This window comes from Pithys albifrons, chromosome 17, assembly GCF_047495875.1.
Source record: "Pithys albifrons albifrons isolate INPA30051 chromosome 17, PitAlb_v1, whole genome shotgun sequence".
Taxonomy (NCBI): Eukaryota; Metazoa; Chordata; class Aves; order Passeriformes; family Thamnophilidae; genus Pithys; species Pithys albifrons.
Window position 1 is genome coordinate 8937635 of NC_092474.1, and position 24604 is coordinate 8962238.

At 40.8% G+C, this 24604-nt stretch overlaps 1 protein-coding gene across 1 annotated transcript in view; it reads right to left on the reverse strand.

Moving 5' to 3' along the window:
- The window catches only part of KREMEN1 (kringle containing transmembrane protein 1), a 36429-nt gene extending 13105 nt beyond the window's left edge, over window positions 1-23324 (reverse strand). Inside the window, exons 1-5 of the mRNA XM_071572366.1 lie at window positions 22353-23324; window positions 12018-12180; window positions 8286-8377; window positions 3587-3711; window positions 2995-3148 (exon numbers count right to left, since the gene is read on the reverse strand). Coding sequence (XP_071428467.1) covers window positions 2995-3148; window positions 3587-3711; window positions 8286-8377; window positions 12018-12180; window positions 22353-22431 — 613 coding nt within the window. The 5' untranslated portion in view covers window positions 22432-23324. The remainder of the gene's footprint in view (window positions 1-2994; window positions 3149-3586; window positions 3712-8285; window positions 8378-12017; window positions 12181-22352) is intronic.
- Between the last annotated feature and the right edge of the window lie 1280 nt (window positions 23325-24604).

The following is a 24604-nucleotide window of genomic DNA, read 5'->3' on the forward strand; positions in this document are numbered from 1 at the left end:
GTTGAACTACTGAAACTCCTTCACAGCTGTATCAAATTGAAAGAAACAAATATTCACAGAACAAGTCGAGGCTGGAAGGGACCCTGAAGATTGTCCAGTCAAATCCCCCTGCTCAAAGCAGGAGACAGCATCGTTTTGAGTCTCCAAGGATGAAGACACTACAGCCTCTCTGTGCAACCTTTTCCAGTGTCATCCTCACCATAGAAAAAGCTTTTTCTTATGTTTAATTGGAATTTCCTGTATTTCAGTTTGTGCCTGTTGACTCTTGTTCATTCCTCATTGCTAGCTAGCAATGAGGAGAGGCTTGGCTTCATCTTTACACCTGCCCAGCAGTTAGTTACACAAATTGAAAAGGTTCCCCCGCCCCTTCTTTTGTCACAGCTAAACAATCCCAAGTTCTCACAGCCTCTTTTTGTATTAATGATGCTGTAATCCCTTAATCACCTCTGTCACCATATGTATGTGCTTTTCAAGCCTCCTGTCTTTAGATCTTGTCCATCTAGTATTTGACCTTAGCTTCACTAAGAAAGATCCTGTTACAAAGTCTAAAGACTTGTTGCTGCCTATTATAAGCAAATACATGCCCAGTACATTGTTATATTTCTTGACAACTATCCAGATTCCCAGTGCAAGTTCATTACCAATGCATCCAGACAGCAACTCAAACACCACCCAACTGATGATGCCTATCAATATACACACAGAATTTTAAAAAGGTATTATATATAGGTATATATGCATATATATGCATTTATACATACATCCCCTAAATACAGAATATTATGTAAATTATATAGTAATGTATTTTCTGTCAAAGCTGCTTAGATCAGAGTTATCATTCCCTCATATTATAGGCTGAAAGACTGAAGAATTAAAGTAGAATTATTGTCTTTGAAAGCTTAATTAAAGCCCTGTAATAGAGGCCTGGGAGAGTGGAAGGAAGTGTTTTAAAGAGTCAGTTTTCACAGGCCTCTGAGAAAAAGCTTTAATAAATACAAATTAAAAGAAAAATTAGGGAATGAGAAGTAGTGTTTATCTTCCAGAAGAACACAAGAAAATACTCCTTTTTCTGGAGCAGGGCCCAATCATAGCCTTATCAAACCTTATACTTCAGTGCAAACTATGACAGACCTTATAGAGGAACTGAAAGGCTATGAAAGAATATGAACAAATAAGAATGGAAAGAATGTGAAAGACCCCACAGAGGTACTGAGGGCCATAGGGGAATTTGTGTTTGCACTTACTCCATGTTAACATAGCAGGTGATTTAATAGAATTGTTTTTACCCACTGTGCAGTGGCAGCAAGATAGATAAAACCTGCTAGGTGAGAGTTAAATATTTGTTCTTTTTTGCCACTTCAGAAATATCCTGTGGGAATTAAATGCTTCATTGAAAGGTAGAAACAGGGAAGTTATCTAATTGATAGAACAGCTCAAACAGATAGAACAGAGAGAATTGGTAGAATCGAAATCTGTCACCAAGATACAAAATTGGAAAATGGCTTACAGGTGGTGTTGCATTTGGCTGTGCTGTTTGTAATTACTGAATCACAAGATGTTACTCAAAGTAGCAATATTAACTCAGAATGCCAGTGACTGGTGCTCCACAGATGCCTAGCAAAGCACAGCATTCCACAGATGGAATGAAGACGCTTTCCCTCTCCTTCTAGACCTGGCAGAGTTCTGTGTCAGGGGTCTAAATGTCACTGCATTAGGCTGCGATCGTAACACATGAACATCAGGTTAATGGGGGCGTTGTGTGAGTACAAGGACTGCGGTGAAGGTTCTGGGGATATGAAATAAATAAATAAATAACGTGATATAGAGACATGAGGGGAGCAGGCGTTGCTCATCAGGAAAAGAAAACAGGTGGCTGCTACTGGGATGACCTCTTACCTGGCCTTACCTCTTTACCAGAAAAGACATTGCAGGTCCTCAGGGTAACATTTTGCTGAGCACTCAGTCACTCTAGAAAAGCAAAGCTACAAAGGAAGCCTTTACCCATCAAGGATTTGGTAGGCCAAAAGCAGAAGGAAATAGGATGCTGCAAAGTAAAGCTACATGCTGTCTCAGCACTGGAAGTAATATGCAACTCCTGTGCATATTTTCATATCTTGGGAAGAATCTGGAAGTGAGCAATGACTAATTTCTGTCCTGCTGAAATGTCTTCTGTTTCACTAACTGGGAACCAGAGGAGTAGAGTATGGAGATGGGAAGTTTGTTTCTGTGATCAGAAGACAGAATATGATGCCACTTTTAGTTCCAGAAAGTTTGTACCTCAAAAGGTAGCTTCTACATCAAAGGCATTTGAGATTAAGAAGCAACAATACACTGGTGCATATTTGAACCCTTCCAGTACTCCCAGCTATAGTGGGAGCTTGTACTGCAGCCAGCCAGCCAGTGACTCACACCATCTACCTCTGAAGTTACACAACTGGCATTGGGATCTATACTGAAGAGTAGAAAGAAGGATTTTTACATGTAAGACATTATGAAATCAGCAGTGATCATAACAGCAACCTAACTTGATTGTACATTTGCAATATACGTCTCTGTCTCAGTTCTACTACATTGCTTTGCACTGTGTTAACTGCATCAAAGCAACTTTCATCATGTCTAATTAAAAACCTAAGTTGGTGTATATTCAAATTTTATTTGAGGGGCCTCGTTCACGTATTTACTCTCTAGTAAGATCAATTCTTAAGGTGTCCTTCTGTGACTTGCTGTTTCTGATAGCTGAGTTAGTACCCTTGTGAGGAAGTAAGAGACAATCTCTGGAGCATAAGTAGGCATCATTTCTTGGAAGAGCTATTTCACATTATTAATGGTTGAGAATCTTATGCAGAAATGGAAAGCAGCTTTATTTTATACTGAATTTAGGTGTTTTGCTGTTTTGTGTGCAACAGTTCTCATTATACTTAGAGCCTTTTCCCTAATTTGCTCAACATTTGAGGCCTCTCCTTTGGGAAAAACTGAGCCTGCTTCAATACTTACTGTCAAAAAGAATGACTCTGCCATCCCCACCACAAGGCTGAGTATGGTCTCCAAAGCAAACACTGTTGCATTCCGTACTGGCGGCCTCCCCGTATCTCCAGTAGTCGGGATTATTTCCACAGAAACAAGCATAACCTGATTCCATGCCTGCAAACTTTGACAACAAAGATGCATAAGGAAGGGAGGAATAATATTCAAAGGAGTGACAGCGGGAGGTTGTATGAGCAAGAAAGTTGGCAGGAAAATATGTATGTTTTGGAAAGTATGATTAGTCAGAGGAACCACCACAGACGGTGTTTGTTTGAGATGTCAGGATGCTACTTAAGGACAGTGAGAAAGATGGAACGGAGGGCAATCAGGGTACCCTGTCACTCATAACTGCAGTAAACAAGCATACTTTCTCCTGGCATCCTGGCATTTGTCCAGATTGCTCTGGATGCAGAGAGAGAGACAGATCTGGAGTGGAAGTGAGACCTAAGACCTCCTAAAGGTTAAAAAAAATGGGGAACATGAGAAATATAAGAGAAAGCTCTAGGCATATTGCTGTCTTTGTCTTTGAAAACATTTTCTAAATGTATGTCAAACGAATCACCTTAAATTGTTGACTTCGGCAGGAACTGATGCATGTTTGGATAGTAAGTTTATTGGAGGTCTCACTGGTGCCAGTCAAAGGTGGTGGCTCTCCATGGTCCTTGTAACACCCCAGATTCCCTGGCACTGGCAAGAGTAACAGACAACAGTCATTCTAAAGGTGTGCCTGTGAACATCCAAAACACACACCACTTTATGAACTACCCAATTACTAAGCAGCTCTCTGTATGTTTGGCAGTATGTTACTCTGTGTTAGATCCTTGTCATGTTTTCCAAACAAGCACAGGGATAAATGTCAGGGCACAAAAGAGTATCATGTCTTCTAGCAATATACCTGTAGCGCTCTCTGGTTGGTTTCAGTAAGCTGCAGTAAAATGGACAAGATAAATACCTGGTTCATTTCTCCTCACAGAGACAATTAAAAGCAAAAAAAAGACAGGCATTAAGTAGTTTCAGAGGATTTGTGGGGTTTTTTACTATATGCATGCATATTCTAACAATGTAAATTAAACCATGTGATTTCTGTCTGATCTTCAAAACAATGACTTTCTGAAGTTTTCAAAAGAGGATATTTGAAGAAGGGAACCTAAATGGCTTTAAGATGGAGGTTTGGCAAATTTTATGGGAGGGACTATAAACTTACATAGGGGAATTTCTTAATATCTAAAACTTGAATTCTGATACAAATTTGAAGTATCATACAAAGAGATTAAAAATGAGCAATATTACTTTTAAAAAAACCCATCTATTTACAGTAATACAATGTTTCAAGGCTCCTTTGGCACTGTGAGAGCTCAGTTTCCCCCCTTCAGTACATAATTTGTCTTCTGTTTTTGTTTTGGTTTGGTTTTGCACTTTTCATCAAAGCACTGGAATTCAGCTCTGACCACCCCATGGAGAGGATGTGGAGTACAATATAATACTGTGCTAATGGCATAAAATTATCCCCTGCCCACTTGTCATATCTGCTCACAGACTTGAAATTAAATCTATTCCCAGTTCTAGGATAAGATGTTCTAGCCCTGTGCCAGACTGACAAGGATTCTTTTTCATCCCCTGAAATGCCACGGCTCTGTCTGACATATGCTGCAGTCAGAGACCTGTGGTAGAGTTTTATTTATTCAGCCATTTTTTATTTCAGTACCCAGTAAACTTACGAATAATTATATACTCTTGCTTCAAATATTGGTCATCATTTTCTAAGAATGTTACAATTTCAATTATAAATATTTACATGGAGTTATGGCTTTGAAATGCCCTGCAGCAACATGCATGTAAGTACTGTGACTTCAAGTTACAGCCTGATTTAACATACCTTTGGAAATCCCCACTTGCAGCCCCACCCCAGCTGAGTACAGCTGGTCAGATAACTCTCAGAAAGCTTGTTTTTTTGGCACTGTGCATTCCCCTACCCTGAAAAAGCTTCCTAGTTAACCAACCTAGCTCATTTTTCCTAAAAGACCTGGGATTTTCTAATTTTAAAAACATTTTTTAAAGTACCTTTATTGGTGAGACCCTTTAACGTTATCTCCAGAGGATTAAGTACTTCAATACGTTCCACGTTAAGAAACCTGGCTGAGTAGTTTGAAAACCTTAGATTTTGTAACTAAATCAAGTATACATCCTGAAACTAATAGTCTCTTCAGTGTCCCAATAGTATTTTAATTTCCTTTGCTCTTAATATTTAGCCTACTTAAGAAAGATGGTAACAAATGAGGTAGTTAGTGTTCTGTGATTACTGTTCATGCTGACCAGTGGTGTTTTATTATTACATTGTCTTCACCCATTTGTACCTCTTTGTTCTCTTGTGCTTAAAAGGTCAGCTCTTTTGTGCAAGCATACTGTTTTTCTTTTAAGCAATTATCTGACATAACGAGGTCCTGGCAAACACCACAGCTTCTGTGTTTTACATGCCAAGGCACAGGTATTAAAACATGGTATTAATCATTTTGAGTTTCAAACCATGTTCCAGCTACGCTCATCTAGCCCGTCTTTCAAGAGCCTCCTTGCTTTTTGCAATGGTACTGTGCATCAGCTTACTGTTTCAAATTGTTTGAGTTCTCTATTCTGTTGAAATGGAGACAGGTCAATCTTACAGAGTGATCCTGGCTCTGCCATTTAACATGTCATCGATATTTCAGTTACATTTATTACATTACATACGTGCACACTGGAAAAACGATTCCAGTAAGGAAATCTGTTTCTGGGAAGTCATGCAGGTCATAAACAAGAAGATAGCAAGCCCTTCTTTCTTTTACATTTTGAGAGTGCAGTCGTTATTTCCTTTGAGTTTAAACCCAAACTCATTAACAAGTAGCCCAGGGCAGTCAGGAGTAGCCCAACATTGCAAACAAACCACCCAAAGCGTTCAGTTTGGAATTCTCCAGCCAGATGCGTGTTCTCCCAGGACTCAGAGCTGCCGCCTTGACTTTCGTTTGTTCATGTCCATGCCAGTCTGCTTGGCAGACAAGACATTAAGAAGAAGCAAGGAAGAAAAGGAAAGACTAAGATTCTCCTGGGGTAACTCCTGCTGTCTGTTGTGATTCTGCTCATCTGTCTCCATCTCACATTGCCAAATTCCCAACAGCGTGTCTGCACATGCAGAACGCCAGAACACATTTCTGACTGAAGCATTTAGTGTTACATATAAATATTAGTGAATAAGACACATGATATAATAATGTGAAATCATCATCATAATGCAAAGTTCTTAACTGTGGCTTTTTAATTATTGGTACAGTGAATCATTGCATGCAAATCTCTCTAGGCAATCAAGACACTTCATGTTGTTGGCATTGTCATGGTATTATGTGGGGATAGTTAATAGGTACCTTATGCCCCAGATACTTGTCTTTTCTAGGCATAATATGATTATGAAAAAGAAGCTTATATACAATTTTTTTTTTACTCCTCTAAAAATTTTCCAACAGGTTTCTTTACACAATTGCTTTCTTGCTCCATAACAAAACTCAGTTTTGTATTGTGTACTTCACAGGACAGTTTTGATGGCCCTATGATTTAGCATCGTGCTTACTGAAAACAAAATCTGGTGAAGAATAAGAGATTTTTTTACTTGCACAGTAAACCATGAGGTTTTTATTAAGATTTGGATGGGCTTGCAATGTACAGTTTGGTCTAAATTGCTGCAATTCCTTTTACTAGTATTGAGTTTCAGTGCAATTCTTGAAGCAGCTGCTACTGGTCAAAAGGACATTTTGTAAAAGTAAGTCTGGATTATCTGTACAAGTAAGTGTCCAATTTAAATCCTCTGCTCCCCCCCACAGAGAAAATGAGTGAGGCTGGTTTAAAAGGATCCTTTGTGTAGAACAAATGGAGTGGAGAGAATCTGCCTTTCAGCTTTTTTCCTGGTGCCATATCCAGATAATTTGTTGACATCTGTGGTCTTTAAAGAAAATGCAAATTCTTTCATTTTAGACCAAGATAAATTTCTTACTTAGGAGGGCCAGGTTTCCTAAATCAGACGTGGTATATTAGAAAAATAAGAGTAAAATGTCCTCTGAACAATGAGTATTGGAGTGTTGAATGATTTTGTGTTCCTGAAATTAGACCCCTTAATTTGTATTTAAGTCTAGGTAAAAGTCATCTGAGTTAAAGTCACACTTTTGCATTTGTTTGTTTAGCTTCAGGATGTGACTCACTCACTCATGTTCATAAAAAAAACCCAAGAAACTATGAAAAAAGTAAAAAAAAAATCACTTTAGATGAATTTTTCTCTGTTTTTCTTTTCTTAGCTTCAACTAAGAAACATACTTCTTCCAATCAAAAGTATGTCTCTGTAAGGCCAACTGTTCTGATCCTTAAGAGTGTTCACCTAAGTTATCCCTTAGAAACAGAGAGTCCTTCCACAGAAAAAGTTAGGAAAGCAAGTGAAGGACACTAATTATTAGAGTTAATAAAATGTGTTGCTATGGTTGCTTGTTAACATATAAAACTGGAATTTCTTTTTAATATTTAGACATAATTTAAGAACATGATTCTTAGGAGCTTATCCTGGAGCATTCAGGAAAGAAAATTTTGGAACATATTGACATAAATCATAACATTTTGGACAAGGTAAAAGATACCAACAAATTAAAAATATTAAATACTATAAGGAAGCTTCAGGTGAGTAGCTGGTGAATTATCTGAATGAAAAAAAAAATGAAAGTCCAGGTTGTGGTTTCCCAGCAATGCCAAGTATGTGCACCTGCCAGAGATAGAATTCTACCCCAGAGTTCCCATATACCAAATAGCCACCTTTTCCCCATGTCCTCTCATACTGTGGTTTGTTTCTTCCAAGCAGTTCTGTGTATGCTGCACTATCACATTAAACTAACACAATTCATTTTACAAGCTAATTGAAAATAATGGACACATATATACCTTGTAAAATTTTTCCTATTCATATTTCTGTGGATTCAAAGAACTAGCAGTACTTCATAAGTTTTGTGTGATTCTTTGTCACATATTATTTGTAATAATATAATCCAGTAATTCTGAGATAGGATGAAAAGGATAACAATGGAGGAAAAAATCAGTAAGCTTACCATTAACTCTAAAAAACTCATTTAAAATATAGCTTAGTCTGTAAATGCAAATAAGATGATTTGCCTTATTCTAGATCCTGTTTGAAAATCACTACCCACTGTTGTATAACTGCCATTCTCTGTTCAACAGAGATAAAGGCCTGGTGCTCTTACTTCGGCAGGATGGAATCTCGCAGTATTTCCAGTATATTCCATCCTCATGTTCTGCAATGTAGCACCACGGGCTGACATCTCCATCAGGATTTCTGAAAGAGACAAACTGAGTGAGTGAAAGTCATCCATTTTTTTAGAAAACCACATAAAAGCCAACCTTCTTAAGCTTCAGTGACATCACCATTTTTGCTCTAATACCTCCCGCTGGACTTACATAGCAAGAAAAAGCAAAAGTGGTCAGGAAGTTCAGATAACTCTGGTTATTACAGTACACATCAAGTGTAAGATGCTCATAACGCCTAAAATGAAACATCTTTTTACTTTAAAAGGTGCAGAGTTATTTCTGGTAAGTACTGATAGAGAGAAAGATTTTCAGTCCCATGTGCTGTGTTGCAGGTTCCACAGACACCTGAACTTGATTTTCTGCCTTGGTACGAAATAGTTCAAATTTCATCTTTCTGTAGGTATGATGATAAAGGTATTTAGCTGATAAGGTCTTCTTTAGGGAAAGACTGAGTTATTTTCTTTTCCTTCAGTAAAAGTGAGTAAATCTGTTCCAGAGATCTCTTTATATTGATGGATAATTCCTTATGTGTTCATGATCATGATGATTATCATTAGCATTATAATTATTTGCTGTTGTGTAGCATCACTTACAAATGCATACCTAATTAGTCATTATATTATTTGAAGTCTTTTCTATGTACACTTTGAAAAGCTATTCACATTGAAAAGATCTGTTTGAGAGAATAAATCATTATTTTGGACAGTCAGGTTGAAATATGACCTTTTCTTTGAAGTAGGACTAGTTAAAATATTTTTATAATGAACTTTGGCATGAATTCTATTAATGCGTGTTGTCATTGATGCATATTAGCAATTCTTTTGTGGGAGATCCAATTTTAGAAATGCTGGGGATATTTTTTGGTCAAGTAACAGATTGCTGAAGACAACTGGTGAGTTGAGTTCAATCTAGATGATTAAAATGTTGCTAGTTAGGCTTTGAAGCAGATTAGTAAAAGTAGTGGACAAGGGAAGCCTAAGACTAGCATGCTAGGAATTTAGGGGTAATGGTAAAGCTTCCAGTAGGTAAAGAAAGTAGAAGACTAAAACCAAGAAAAAGCTTGTACTCAAGTTAACACATTTTCCCTTGTCTTCACAGTTACAGGAATTTTTGCATTTACATCTCCATGACAGAAACAGTCTGTCTGGAATTGAATCATGATAATCACACTCTACAAATAAATGCCTTAAAATGTGAGGATATTGTAGAGAAACCTAATGAATTTATTTAGAAATCTTTGTCTTGAACCTTAAAAGTGCATACAGTTAGAAAACAAGTGTCTGTTTTTCAAAATCTCCAAAAACTTCAATCTTCATAGTTTTGTTATGGTTGAAATGAGGTTTAGTGGAACATCATGAGGCATTTCCATCTTAACAGGGTGTCTTGCAGTAAACAAAATATTCCAAATAAGGACCACCCATGGAGAGGTAACATGCTTCTGATTAATGCTTGAAGTGTAAAATTAGATTATTCAAATTTTGTCCCTAAAATCAAATCTCAAACCAATACATTATGCCTTAAAAAAGCCTTCTGAGTTATGTGCTGCCTCAGAGAAGGGCAGATCAACTTGTCCATTGTCACCAAGCAAATGAATGTCAGCGAAAGAGGTGAAACAGCTGCATCACAGGCCTCGACAACATTTGGATGCTAAATATATGCTCTGGCCCTCTTAGTGACTTTCCAAGCTTTCTTTCAAGAGAATGAGAAGTTAAAAGCCATTCATTAGTTAGGCTTGTTATTCCAGAACATTCCTGGGCCAAGCACTACAGCGTAAGGAAGGAAACAGCCAACCTTCCATCAAACTCCAGCCCAAAGAGGGTAAGCTAACACCTAGTGGACTGAGGTAAAAAAAGCTGTATTTGGTAATTAAGTAATTTCTCAGGTTTATATATCAGATATATATGAGAGCTTCTTGCTACTTAGAATACTTAGCAAATTCTCATTGACTAAGTAAAGCAAGACTCTAATAAGAGTTTCTTGAATATCTGGATAAACATGCAATTTCTTATGCACATGTTTGCACGGCTCATACAAGCTTGTTTGGCTTTGTACTAAATGATGCATTAAACTGAGATGACTGCCAAAAAGGAAGATCCTGTAGGTACAGTCTATCTAGAATATTGCCACACAGCAACAACCAAAATTGCACTCTTCATTCTGCTTTTTGTATCACAGATAACTCTGTGGCCACTGGACTGTTCGTAGCTCCCAGCCAGTGTGCTTGCTGAGACACACAGCTCTGTATGTGTCAGGAAAATTGGGGTGCACTTGGTGCTGCTGGGCTGAGGCAGCCTGTGAAGCTGACATGAAATGTTTTCAATGGGAAGACTGTCCTTCCAGTGCTCACATGCCAATCTGCTACTAGACAATTTGATGTCTATTTGGTTTCTGGACCATTTTCTAAAGAGAATGCCCAATTTCTGCAGAATTTCTTTTGTAGGTGGTTGTAGTTTGCTTTGCTTCTGTAAGGTTGCTGAACTGATTGAAAGAGAGTCACTTCTGAACTTGGCAATAATGACAGTAAGAAACAGCCTCCTGAGTCCCTGAAGACTGGAAATGTACCTGACTCCTTTCATCAATGGTGCTCTTCTGTCTGCTGCATGTAACAAGATCTCTTTTCTGTGATTTCTTACTCTCCATTAACTGTCTGGCTCTGGCTGTGCCATATTTTCTTGAATGCCAGTTTCTGATTAAATAAGGAAAAGATCTTGGATCAAGAACCAGGACTCTATATTCATGACAGAGCAATTCTGCTGAACTGCTGCATGTTAATTTTGTCCCATTTATGCAGCTTTATATTACTTAGAGTGAAATGATTTCAACATGAACAGAGGAAGTGTATAGTCCCTACCCTAGAATGGCTACAACCTGTTAAGCAAAGTCATCTTTCAGCAGAACAGATACGTGGTTTGAATCTTCTCACAAAGGAGACATTAGAGGTTTTCTTGCTATGCCCCAGATAACTCAGTTCTTAATCTCCTGGTTTAAACATCACTGTCCCCAGTTCCCAGTGAGAAAGAGATGCATCACAGATGAGCTGATTATGGCTCCTAAGTTCTGAAGTTCTCATTTAAGTTCTGTTCTAAGTTCTATCCATAGTTATGGAGGACTTCTCTAGAAGGCAAGGAAAGAGTAGTGGATCTGCCATGGTTGAAGCTGGTATTGCAACCCCTGACAGGTGAGGTTCTGAATTCAAGTAACAACTCCAACTCGCAGAATAGCTTAAGCTCACTTAGAATTTTTAGTGACTATGTAACTTGCATAAGCACAAAACTTGGAAACAGAGTGTACAGCAGGACCAGGCTTGTAACATCCCACAGGCTCCTCCCGACATTGACTGTGGTGCTGTACTTCTGATTTGGATCAATTTTTTCATTATCTTCACCTTTTCATTTATAGGTAATCTGTAGTCTTTCTCTGTCATGCCAGATTATAAATTGGACACATAAGGACTGTGCTGAAAAAGTATGCGTGCTGGGTTGAAAAAATAAATTACTAATGCTACTTGTAGGTCCAGGGTACTGATTACAAGATAAACCAAAACCTGTTAGATACCCATGGTTATGACATTCTTCACTGCATGACAGGAAGTTTCCTAATTTTGTGTCAACCACTCAGAGTAACACTGGGTATACAGACAAAGTTAGCAGCAATGTGATATTTCTTACCTGCAGTAGTTATGCTCTCCAAGCCCTCCCTCCCCATTGGGGTATTTCACAGTGTTATATGGATGCTCAAAGGTCTCATTCCAAAAAAGACAAGGTTTCCCTGCATATTGGGAAGTCTGGTTCTGAGTGCCACGGTAGTCAGCCCCATTTGCTGTGTAACATTCTGGGAAGAAAGAGAGATGGAAAAAGAGACAGAATTTATGGAGGTTTAGTGTTTGGTTGTTCTTCCCTCACCCTCCACCCCATCTCAAATAGGCCATGTTTCCTTTAACTAATACGTTCCCTGCACTGTTTAGGCCACTAAACATGCTGGCTGGGATTTTAGCTTTCTCTCAGAGTCAAGCATCTATTGAAGAGACTTACGATATCATCACTTTTAATAAACAATGTATAAGGCAGGTGGTTTACACAATGAACATGCATTTTCTGAATAAACATACCACTTTTTTAATATTTTCCCTGTGTTTTACTCATTAGGATGACTCTGTTAACTTGTTAATTTTCCAAAAATGATATTATATGACATTATCACTTTGCCACTTATTAGCCTATTACCCAAAATCTCATGTCACTTCAGCTAAAGTTGTAAATATCTGCACTTTTAAAGTGAAAGACTTTGTAGGCATGGACTTTACAAACATCTGAATTCTGATTTAGAAAAAATCTTGGGCATTATTTTCCTCTGGCCTGAACTGCCTTAGAAAGGTATCCCCTTTCGTCGACTACAATAATGACACTGTGATTTGCCTCCAAAGCATTTATACTTTCAGATTAAAAACTGTGGGTCAGTATTCTTCTGCCTCGCTCATACTTTCTCCCATTTGTTTGTTTTTCTAGCTTTCTAATACTCAGCAAGTTAGAAATCAAAGCAGACAATGATTTCTCTAGTCACCAAATAGACTATGCTCTTCTCAGCTGAACTACAAATCTCATCCTGCCTGGCTCTGCTGTGCCTTGTTAATCACAGAATCACAGACTAGTCTGGATTGAAAGGGACCTGAAAGATCGTTTAGTTCCAACCCCCCTGCCATGGACATGGATACCTTTCACTAGGTATCTTTTGATGAAATAAATATTCATATGAATATTTATGAATATTTTACCTCAGACAAAAACTGCAAAACGTTTTTTATTACCTTATGCATTGTGAGGGTGATGGGCATGGGAACAAGTTGCCCAGAGAGGCTGTAGAATCTCTGTCCTTGGAGATCCTCAAAAGTTACCTGGACATAGTCCTGGGCAACCTGCTTTAGGTGGCTGTGCTTGAGCAGAGCAGCTGGAGGAGATGACCTCCAGAGGCCACTTCCAACCTCAACCATTCTGTGATTCTGTGATCATCTTTCAGAAAAAATCATTATATCTATTGTACCATAAAAAAGTCCATCCTGTTTATAATTAATACTTGCTACCATTTATCATCCTTGCATTTATTTAAGAATAGGATTAAAAATATAACAGTCCATGACAGAATTAAAACTGCTGTGTTACACTGCTGTAAACATTTCTTGGTACTGAATAGCATAACTGGGGAAAGTCCCAAATACTTCCTCCTTAACTGTAGGCTGTGAAACCTCCTGTTTGATTTGACAGTATTCTCTGTAGAAACTGTATTAGCGCTGGGAGACGTTATCCTGCCCCGAGGGGACGGGAGGATGCTCTGGGTGAAGCATGTGCTGATCTCAGCCAGCCCTCAGGAGACACAACTTACAAAGCAAGGCTACAAACACCTGTGTGGCTGCAGTTGGAAGAGGGGAAAAAACCCAACACACAGCTTAATAGTGATATTATCAGTTCACCAATTTTTTATTTAGAAATACTCTGGGAGACAGAAAAACGTATTATTAAAACCATGCCTTTGAAATTAGTTTAGTCTGGGCCCAGAAATATCAGAATGGTGCAATTATAATAATCATTTCACAGGTTTATTGCACAGCAGATGAAAGGCAGTATTTTGTGCCTTCACTGTGCGTTTTCATGCCTAGGCAGGTTAGGATTTCTATTAAATGAAATTTTGTTGCTGAAGGCACACAGAAGGGATGTCTGCACAGCCATTAATGTATCCTGCTATCATCTGTGGACAGAAAGCGATATCATCTAACAAGCTTCAGGTCAATACTCCTCCTTACTGTCATTGCCCTGACTGCCTCAGCCATGCAGGTGGGCTGCACACATTTACTTGAAAATGCAAATCTGAATTACCAGGATTCAGGCCACCACAAGTATATGTGCAAACATATGAAAAAAACCACTATAAAGTCACCAGTGCTGTAACTTTCTTCAATGCCTCTCCTGCTTTGAAGTTAATATAAAAGCTTTAGTAAGTTATAGCTGAAAAATACAAACTGATTAATTTAGAAGAGAGAAAAACATAATCAAACTCTATAAACAAAATAATGTACAGTATAAAGAAGCCATTGTGAGAAGTGATAAACACATCCAGAAAAGATGTCTACATCAGTTTTGTACTATTACTTCTTTTTTTTGCTTCTCACTTCTAAATGAGAAGTAATATATACTAACATCTCCTCAGAAATGCAAGGAATGCTACAATACCTGAATGTGATCTGGCACACAAGCCAAACTCAAGTTAACACCAGCCCATTTTAGGGTCTGCTAAGACTGGCCCATGCTTTAACTTGCAGTAGCAACTGACTTAAATTTTCATGTCAGATTTTTTTTAATTGATTGTCTTCAAACTTCATTACACCAATACTTTAGGAACAAAGGAAGAGTCAGACCTCTCTTCATTCCTCTCAGCTGTAGCCTTTTGTTCCCAAGACAACAGGTAGCTGTATCAATGCCTCCTGTGTTCTTTCACAGCATCAAGAGATTTGGGAAAAATGTGCCAGCTGAGCTGTAATAAGCTCCCCTGGCTCAGTCAGCATCTAGATGTGGAAAGGGGAGGAGTGACACACCATGCAAAATAACACTGATTATCCCCAAAACACTGAAATGAAAACTTCCAGTTATGGAACTTAGCTGTTACCGAAAGAAATACATAACCTTTTGTATTACAGGGAATTTGCTAGGAAATGTTCATTTTGTTAGGGATTAATTATGATTTTGCCATAGCACTGGAGTGCAATCTTTTCAAATAAATACTGGCATTTAAAAATCAGGTCAGTTGTCCTTTCTATGCTCCCTCTGGCTTCTTGTACACCGGCTCACTGGCTGAGCACAGGGAACTAGAAAGTCCTTGATTCAGAGTAGCACTACTTGGCAACAACTAAAGCATCAGTGTGTTATCAACATTAGTTTCATATTCAATACAAAACATAACACTGTACCAGCTACTAAGAAGAAAATTAACTCTATGCCAGCTGAAACCAGCTGAATCAATCCTACTTTCTTTTACTTTGAACAGCAGCTTTGAGATCTGCTGAGGTACATTTTGTACAGTTTTTCCTATAAAATTCGTAGTATCATAGTTGCAGATCTCAGCATATTCAGTATCTTGGCAGTGAACAGCTGAATTCTTCTATTTGTCACATGCAGTGATTTCATCTTATTTTGCTGCATGACAGCCAAGACACTACCTTAGTGATCTCACCATGAAATGAATATTCCCAGTGTGCTCAAGGTGCAAAGTAAATGTTTCATCTCCAGACAGACCAGTGTCCTCTTTATTTCAAATCCATGTGCAGCACTTTAAAAACTCCTAAGACATTCTGGAGAACAGGAGGTTAGAACCTTCACCCTGCTTTTCATTTTGCACCACTGGTGCAGTAATTCTGTGAAAAGATGAGCTTAAAAAAGGTCAGCCAGATTTGTCTGCCCAAAACTAATTCAGAAGAGGTCATCTAAATGAAATGGTCAGAAAAGACTGGACTGAGCACTCCTGGTAAAACTCTTGGGCTTACTCAAATTATCTGATTTCTCTTTGGTAGATTATCTAGAAGGGGGGGGGGGGGCAGGGAGAATAAACCAACCAGGAACAACCACCTCTCCACTATTGTGGCCTTATGTCGACTGATAATTCCACGATACTTTAGACTATGAAGCCCTTCTTTTGGAATCTAACATGGTAATTGTGACTCAAGTTCTCTGAATTTCAGCAAGCCTTACTCCTTAGAGTTTTGCAAGACTGTGATAAACTATGACAGAACTTGCACTGTATTCAAGTCCTCTCCCAGGGGTAAGGGACAGACACTTTGTGGACACTAAAGCTGACAGCTTTCTAGAAGGCATCAGAGTGCCAGTGTGCTTGATAGGTTTGCCATGTGGTTTCTGTTCATACATCCAAGGCTAAAACTATCCTGTCAGCCAGAAACCTGCATGAAAACACTCGTGTTTCAGACAAGACACAGAGAAAGCTGTGACCACTCAAATCTTGAAGCATCTGACCTCCTCAGATTTCCAAGATCTTACTCAGCTGGGTTTCAGACATAGTCTGAAGTAGAGGCTTATGCCAAATCTGTGATTAGCATTAGTGTCTGTGATGATTTCACTCTGCTAACTGCCTAATGACCCTGCCATTTCTACTGTTTGGTGGGGAATGTCTGGGCTCACCTTCACAGTGGTTCTAGTAATGAAAACCTGGAGGTTCAAACAGGTGCCGTTCAGGAGAATGCTTATGAGCCTTGGTGAAAAAAGATGGACAGCACTTTGTTGTCAGGGCTGTTTTGTTTACAACACACCAGGTGGCATGGTTGACAGAAAAGTCATTTTTTGAAATGAATGTGGGGACTAGGTAAGTATGTATTGAGTGGCAACTGCTAGAAAGAAAAAGTGGAAATCAAGACTAGGGACGTTGTCCACTATGAGTGAATGCTCAGTGTGCAATACAGGTTCACAATTAGTTTTATTAGAGCCAGATCAACATTTGGAAGATCAAACAGCAGCTGTTGTAGAAATTTTTTCCATCTGTGTAGGTTTCTTCAGTGTAGGGACCGTCCAATGATCAGTTGCCTTTGTTACTCTGGGACTGCCTGCACTCCACATGGGCGCCACTTCAGCATCAATTGAAAAATTAAGGTAGTGCAGACTTTTCTACTGAATGAGCTGCTGATGATGAATCACTGACATTTCAGAGTCTGCACTGGCTTCCAGTGATTTTCTAAGATGGACTTCCACATAATGGTTTTAATCTCTGAAGCCCTTAGTGTCAGGAGGCCCAGCTACCTGGGAAACTCTCATTTTGTGCCGCATTACCAGAGACAGAAGTAATGCAAACATTTCATCTGTGCAAAGGAGATGAAAAGCAAAGCAAACAGCTATTTACTTCTCAAACACTCTTGTGGCTGACAAGTGGGAAATCTTACAAATTTTCTGAGCATTCTTCAAAGTCCATATTCTCAAAGACCTATATTTAGTGACATTACAAATTGCAGATTGAAGAGATGGAGGTTCCAGGATGGTTTAAATGACTTCTTAGAGTACTTTTCAAGTCTGAGGCCCAAACGTAGATTTTGAGACTGAAAATTCAGAATGACAAACTTGTTCCTAGTTCACTGGAGAGAAAAATAAAAAATTAACTTACTTTGTTTGTTTGCTTTGCATTCTGGAAGCTACATGGAGTGCCAGAGAGATCGATAATTATCAACCACAAACTAGCCTACCCAAGCCAGAAATTACTCAACCAGCTACTGCCCAATAAAAAGCAAGGTTTTCTTTTAAAAATCTGCACAGTAATGAAAGATAAATGGAAGTGGCTGCTATTTAAGTCTTGGGTTTCAGTACAGTGGTGTGATAGCCAGAACATTAAATGCTCTGTAAGGCTGGAGCAAAGAGTAAAGGTTCACTGAATTTACATGCTCTAAGTCACTGCCTGCTCTCCCTTGTATTTCTTACAGCCTTTGAGAACAGTCAGAAAAATGCTTAAGTACAATATAAGGATATGAAACCAAATGGGCCAGGTCTGCTAAAGACTCAGGGCCAGTTGCTTGATGTGCTTGCATAGTATTCGAAGAGCAGTTTTAAGTCAGTTCCATTCACCCTAAACTGGTTTTCCAGTTCTTGCTGGAGACTGCTATTTAAGCACTCCTCCTTAAATGCAAGCACTGTCTCTAGGTGCAGATGGCAACAGTTACAGGCACTAACCAGATGCTGCAGTCTCTAATTTGATTGAAAGGGTATAATTAGCCAGCAGAAACACTTCAATGGGAAAGTAATGCAGAGAGGAAAGGACAGAAACCACTTAACTGATGCCAAGATACCCCGCCAGTAATGGAGGCAGGGCCCATGGATGGAAGGGAAGAACACCCATTACCTTCTTCAGATGAGAACATTTTTGTTTCTCTGGAGATGCAAATAGGGATTCTATTATCATAGGTTGCCACAGTTCTTCATGTGGGAACACTGATTAAAACCAGAAGAAGCTTCAGGAGATGAAAGCCACATATATGGCTTCTGTGGTCATTATTAAAAATATTTTTAGCATTGCAATGGTTTTCTTTGAAGATGCAGTTTTATTGATTGAACCAAAAGAACATTTGCATACTGTCATATGATTGGTCAGGGGGAAAAAAATCTCATTTCATATTATGGAATGATGCAAAATAAAAGCTTTTGGGATGTATAAAGCAGGTTTAGACCTATCCAAGTCAAAAAATAGAGTAGTATTTTTACAGTTCAATACTTTTCCATTCCAATGCACACTAATATAACACAAGCCCTTTATGGAAATTATTAGGCTTGTGTGCCTAAACTGTAAGATTAACAAACCCCCAAAACACAACACCGGGTGCAAGCTTTGTTTAAAGTTACCATTTTTAAAGTTGCTAGAAAACAATTTGGAAAACTCCCTATTTGGTAAAGCAGTTTAATTCTGATGTGATGCTATGAGGGCACTTGGTTAGCTGATCATTCTTCCTTTACAATGTAGGGGCACTCCGTAAGTATTTCAAAAATCCTACCTTGTCTCCACACAAACAGACATATAATTGCTGAAACTAAGTCCTCAAAAACAGTAATTTTTGCTGGTCAGAATGAGAGACTTATTTAGCATTGGTTCAAGCCAGAGAGTAACCACAGCGAGTATTTTTTTATATTTGAATTATGCTACCTGACATTTGACCAAACCTTGACTTCAGCATCTGTCTGTCTGGTAAGAATGTACATTCCTGGAAATGTACAGACATGTGAAGTTCCATACTTCTGTTCCCTGGCAGTGTGTGAACTGTTATACATCTGAGTTTGCTGTCTTTGTGAAACTTTGATTACTAATCTTCAATCTAATCACTTTTTCATCACTTTTCCTTTTTTTTCCTTTTTTTTTAAATAAAGTTAAATGCTATCTGTCTGGCCAGACTCTTCTAGAATATGTCTGAAGCAGGCAAGTTAGGCTATGAGCACTAGAGGCAGTTACCATTATTTCTAAATGCTTAAAAGTATGCATTTTATACCTTTTTTTTTATATTAGTACAATACAAACATGGTGTATGAGCTGGAGCTTTGCAGCTGCTGCCTGGTCCTCAGCTGCAAGATGCAAACACACTTGCTTGTCTTGTGATTGTTTATCACTGGAAATAAGAATGCATGATGTGGCCCCATAAGAATTTCTGTTCCTTAATACACCCATTTGTTTTCTTTGTGAAGATTTAAAACTGTTGTTCCATTGTCAAGTGTGGCAGACTGAACCTCTCTGGCAATTTTATCAGGGTGGGCTGTAGCCACTGTGTGGATGGAGAGAATAGTCAGCTGTACAACCACTATGGTGTGATATGACAAAGAATGAAAATTTTGCTGCTGGCAGCATGTAATCCCTGCCTCCCTCCCACTTCTTTAGCTCCATCCTGCTTAAATCCATTCACATAACTCTGAATTTTGAGTTATGCTCTGTGCATGTACAAGCATGATATGCTCAAGTGTCTATTTCATCTTCTACCTGCCTAATTAGAAAGAAGGAAAAACAAAATAATTCCTTTTTCAAGTATTTCCATGACACTTGCTTATGGCATATAAACTAGAACTGCTTCTCTGTCTCAGCAAGACATAGGCACAATAAGGTGACAAGAGATACAAGATTTGTAGAGAAGGCTGAAATAACAGATCAAAGGAAAGATTCAGCTGGGAAGAAAACCAAGGATATGATAGCCCAGTATTGCTAAATGGAAAGAAAATAGAGAAAATAAAGAGAGACTGATAATCATATACATTTCTGATGGGAAAATTAAATGAATGCTAAAAACACGGAAACTAGAAATTCTAATTTATTGCACTGAGTATATAAAATAACATTTGCTCACCAGAACTAACACTTGCCAAAGACACTTCCGTCTCTTTGGCCTTGAAATAGAAAACTCATCAAATTCCAAGTCTTTTAATGTTAGGCAATCTATTCACCCACCTCTTATTTCTGATTCACTTGAGAAATGTGGTAGGGCTGAAGTTTGAATGAACAAATGTCAGTGTCTGAATGCACAAATGTCAGTGTTTGAATTAATAGAAACTCAGACATCAGACAGCCAAGCCAAAACATTCTGTGAAAAGCAGCACAGTACTATGTGCAAAAACAGTTGTTAACTCACTCTAACTTCTGACAGTTGGAGTCATATTACATAAAACAATTCCAAAAGTTTCTGTCCTCTTAGCAAATGAAGGTGACATGGTCTGTATTTTGACTGCACTTTTTTATAAACTTATTAAGACATGCATTTAAAAAAAAGAACAGGCACTGCGAACATATGAACTACCTAACAAAAGCAATAATTTCAGAATTCTGCTGGCTTCAAGTGCAACCTGACACAGCTGATCCCATTTCAGTTCTGTGGATTAAGGGTCAAGAAGAAGATCCTGATGTATAGTTTGTGCAGATTGGGAACTCTGCAGATTTTGTACATGCCACACGAATTACAGGTTGCTGTTGAAATGCAGACTTGCACGGTTTTCAGGTTCTTTAGCAGAAGACACAGAGGTGGCAATGCTTCCTAGACCCATTCTCCTTTGCTACACCCTCATTCAGAGGTATGACACATTCCTCCCTCATCCCCCTACCCCAGCTGCTTCTGCTCAGCCATCGCTGTCCAGCTGCGTGGCCAAACAGTCACACTGGGCTGCTGCCTTCACTTGCTGCCATGCAGTCTGATGTGAGGGCCATGGGCACACATGGTGTTCTGTCCACAGTTCTGCTCAGAAACCTTACAAGCCAACATTCTTCAATTTAAGCAAAGGAAGAAACGTACTGTGTGCCATCAAATATACCTTAATGATACTTTTAGATATGGTCTAGATAGGCCCCAGTCTAGGTAGGTCTCTAAACACTTATCTAAAAAAAGTCACTTTGGTAACTTCTGAGAAGTGAAGTTTACCAGAAGGTAAAGTTAGGAGAGTTCTCTTCCTGGTAGAAGGCGTTTTATTCCCCCAAAAAGTCTATGTAAGTATTTTCCAAATTTAATAAAGTGTTATCTACAAAAACTTGATAAGCAACTATAAGTTCATGACAAAAAGAAGTAAGAGCAAATTCTGCGTTATAAGAAAGATCAGCAATTAGAATACACAAAATGTATCCAAAAGGACCACGCATCTGATGGGTGTGACACCGTGACCATCTGGAACTGCCACTTCAGATCTTAAACAGAACAGCCACTCTTTACCAGAGGAGAACCGTCGTACTTGAAGTCACTAGTAACAACTGAAATGAGGACAAAAATCACACTAACAGGTAGTGAAGCTTCAGGCTTCCCAGACTCCTCGGCAGAACGAGAAGCTGAAGGTCACAGCGGTCCATGCTCGCCAGGGAGCAGGGGCAGCGCAAGTGCAGACAGTCGAGACGGCCACTCTGCCCGGTCTGGCTCTGCAGCCCCGTTTATGCCCTGCTTGCCACTCGTTTTTCATTTCCTAGGGAGAGTCACATTCTGCTCTCCCTGAGAATGCCTCCATTCTACACATCTAGCTATCAAACCACTTTTACAGAGAGATGTGCTGCGCTTCTTTCTCTTACCTCATGCTTTTCATACAGTTTCCGAGCTCCCAGCTCAGCAAGCACAGACAGCGCCTCAAATACCCGCGAACTCCACACAAAAATACTTCCTGCGTGTTTGCACGAGCAGCCTCGAGCCCAGCACCGACCCGGCGAGCAGGAAAGGCCGTCGTCGCGACCTCCAAGAGGCGCTGCCGGGCGGTAGAGCCTTCCGCGGGAGGCTGCGGGGCTCGGCTGCTCCGGGAGAGGCTGCCCGGAGAGAGGCTGCCCAGAGAGAGGCTGCCCGGAGAGAGGCTGCCCGGAGAGAGGCTGCCCAGAGAGAGGCTGCCCGGAGAGAGGCTGCCCAGAGAGAGGCTGCCCGGAGAGAGGCTGCCCGGAGAGAGGCTGCCCGGCTCTCTCGCCGCTCGGCCCAGCGGGGCGACTGGAGACAGTCCCAAACGCGCCCCCCTCCCGGCTGCCTGCGAAGCGTCACTCACCGGAGAGCACGGGCTCGCGGCAGCAGCTCAGCGCCAGCCCCGAGAGGGCCAGGACGGCCGCGAGGGCGGGAGGCTCCATGGCCAGCGGCCGCCGGGCCGCACCGCGCTCGGAGGAGGCAGCCCCGGCGCTCCGGGGGCGGCACAGACGGCCGGGAAGAGCGCGAAGTGCGGGCAGCACAGGCCCTACAGCATGTCCTGTGAGTGCGCCCCGGCGAGGTGCCGAGTGGCAGATGAGGGATCCTATTACCAGCCATGTGACAGGAAAGGATAGAGACCGACATCCCAACCTGCTGCAACGCGGGTCCGCACAACTGCCGCTTCCACTTTTGACGCCGACAGGCGGGGGCTTAACGGCGTTCGCGCTGGGACAGCGGAGGAGATCGGCGGAGCCCTCCCCGCAGGTCGGTCTGCCCCGCCGTTAGCGTTAGCAGGGCCTGGCCACCCCTGGCACACACACACAGACACGCGCTCCTCCAGCCCAGGGGGGACCTACGCCTCACTCTCGTCGTTCCCCGCGGCCCTCTCGCACCCCGTGTCCCGCTGCGGCCGCGGGAGGCCGGGCAGCCGCTGGCCCGGCCTGCGAGGCACCCACAGAGGCGGCCGGGGCAGAGTGCGGCGGTGCAGCCTGGCTGTCATCTCTTGAAGACGCGGGGCCACGGGCGGACACGACACAGGAAGAAAACGCTGCAAACTTGGTACTATTCCCGTGCGGCTCCCGCCCGCTCACAGCCGCCTCTCTGAGGCAGGCGGACACCAGCAGCTCCGCGGGCGGCGAGGTGTCAGCGCCGCACGCTGCTATTTAGGGAGTCGTTCTGAAACCGGACAGGCACCTTTCGCCTGACAGCAATGACTGGCCGCTGGAGCCCGGCCTGAGGGCGCGGGCGCTGTCACTGCCCGGCTGCAAACACCCCGTGGGCTCTGGCGGCCCGAGGGGGCGGAGCTGCCGGCCGGGCGTGGCCCCGGGGCCGCAGTCGTGGCCCCGGGACGGGCTGCACAGACTGGCATCGGTGCCCACACATGCACAGGAACACGAGGCGCTTGTGGACGGATATAGAGAGGCAGGAACAGCAGGACGAGCGCACATCCAAACTCTGTGAGGCGCGAACCCAAGGAGACACCCACGCCTACAGCGTAACATCCATCATGCAGAGCCACAAACGCAAACAGAAGGGAAGAGACTCCCGGAACCGAAAGAAAAGGAGCAGCGTTGCTTTCTCACAACGGTGAATGCAGAAAGATAAGGTTTGGTTTTGTGGAGGTTGTTTTTTTTTTCATGTGCATGCAGACACCAGAATGTCAAGGTGATAATGTCAAGCTGTTGTCTAAACTTACACAAAGTCTCGTTACCGGACCCGTGAGACATCTTAGCAACGGCAATACAGCTTTGGGGAAAAGCAACCAACAGAAAAAACTGCCACACGAAGGAGGGCAGGCGTTCTTGTCTTTGTAGCACCTTTACATCATTGCTGTGTAATGAAGTGGCACCTTCAATTACCCGTAAAGGGAGTGAGCAATTTTCTACTCTGAAAAAGGAAGCAACAAAATAGTTTGTAGGCCGTACCTGTTGTAGCAGTACATAGTGTGAATCCATCTCACTTTCATCATGCAGAAACCTCCCAACATATAAAGCTGTAAGGTTGATTTTGAGGGCAAACACATGCTTACATTCCTTTTAGCCTTTTCTGTTCATAAAAAGCAGGATTCTGTATATTAGCATGGCTTTACACAAAAATTTTAATATAAGTATTAGTTCGAATTCTAATATTTAATAATTTTGAGCTGAATTCCTAGTGAATGTAGCATTTTTAAGCTGATGAAATACTAAAAAACAAGAGCAGTGTTCTGTTGGCTTGGTGATTTTATTTTTTTTCCTTTTTAGCAATAAATGTGGAAATATTTAGTTCCTTCTCACACACAAGAGTCTTCTCTCAGAGGACTGGGATCCCATTGTGCTCCCATTCTATTAATTTTGATTCCATTTTATCTGGCATTCTGTTCCTTAAGGACACTGGAACAGAGAAGGCTTACAAATTTATAACAGTGTATTCCTAACAAAGTTCACAAAATCAGCCATATCTCCAAAAGGCCATTTCAGGTTTCCAGCATTCCTAGGGGCAGCCAGTTCCTAGCCAGTGATAGACTTCTTTCAAAACTCTTTCTTTTTACATGACTTTTTCTTTCCATTAGTACTTCAGCTTACTATATTCAAGATCTCTTTCTCATTTTGTGGTTTGTGGTCTCTGTATACACAC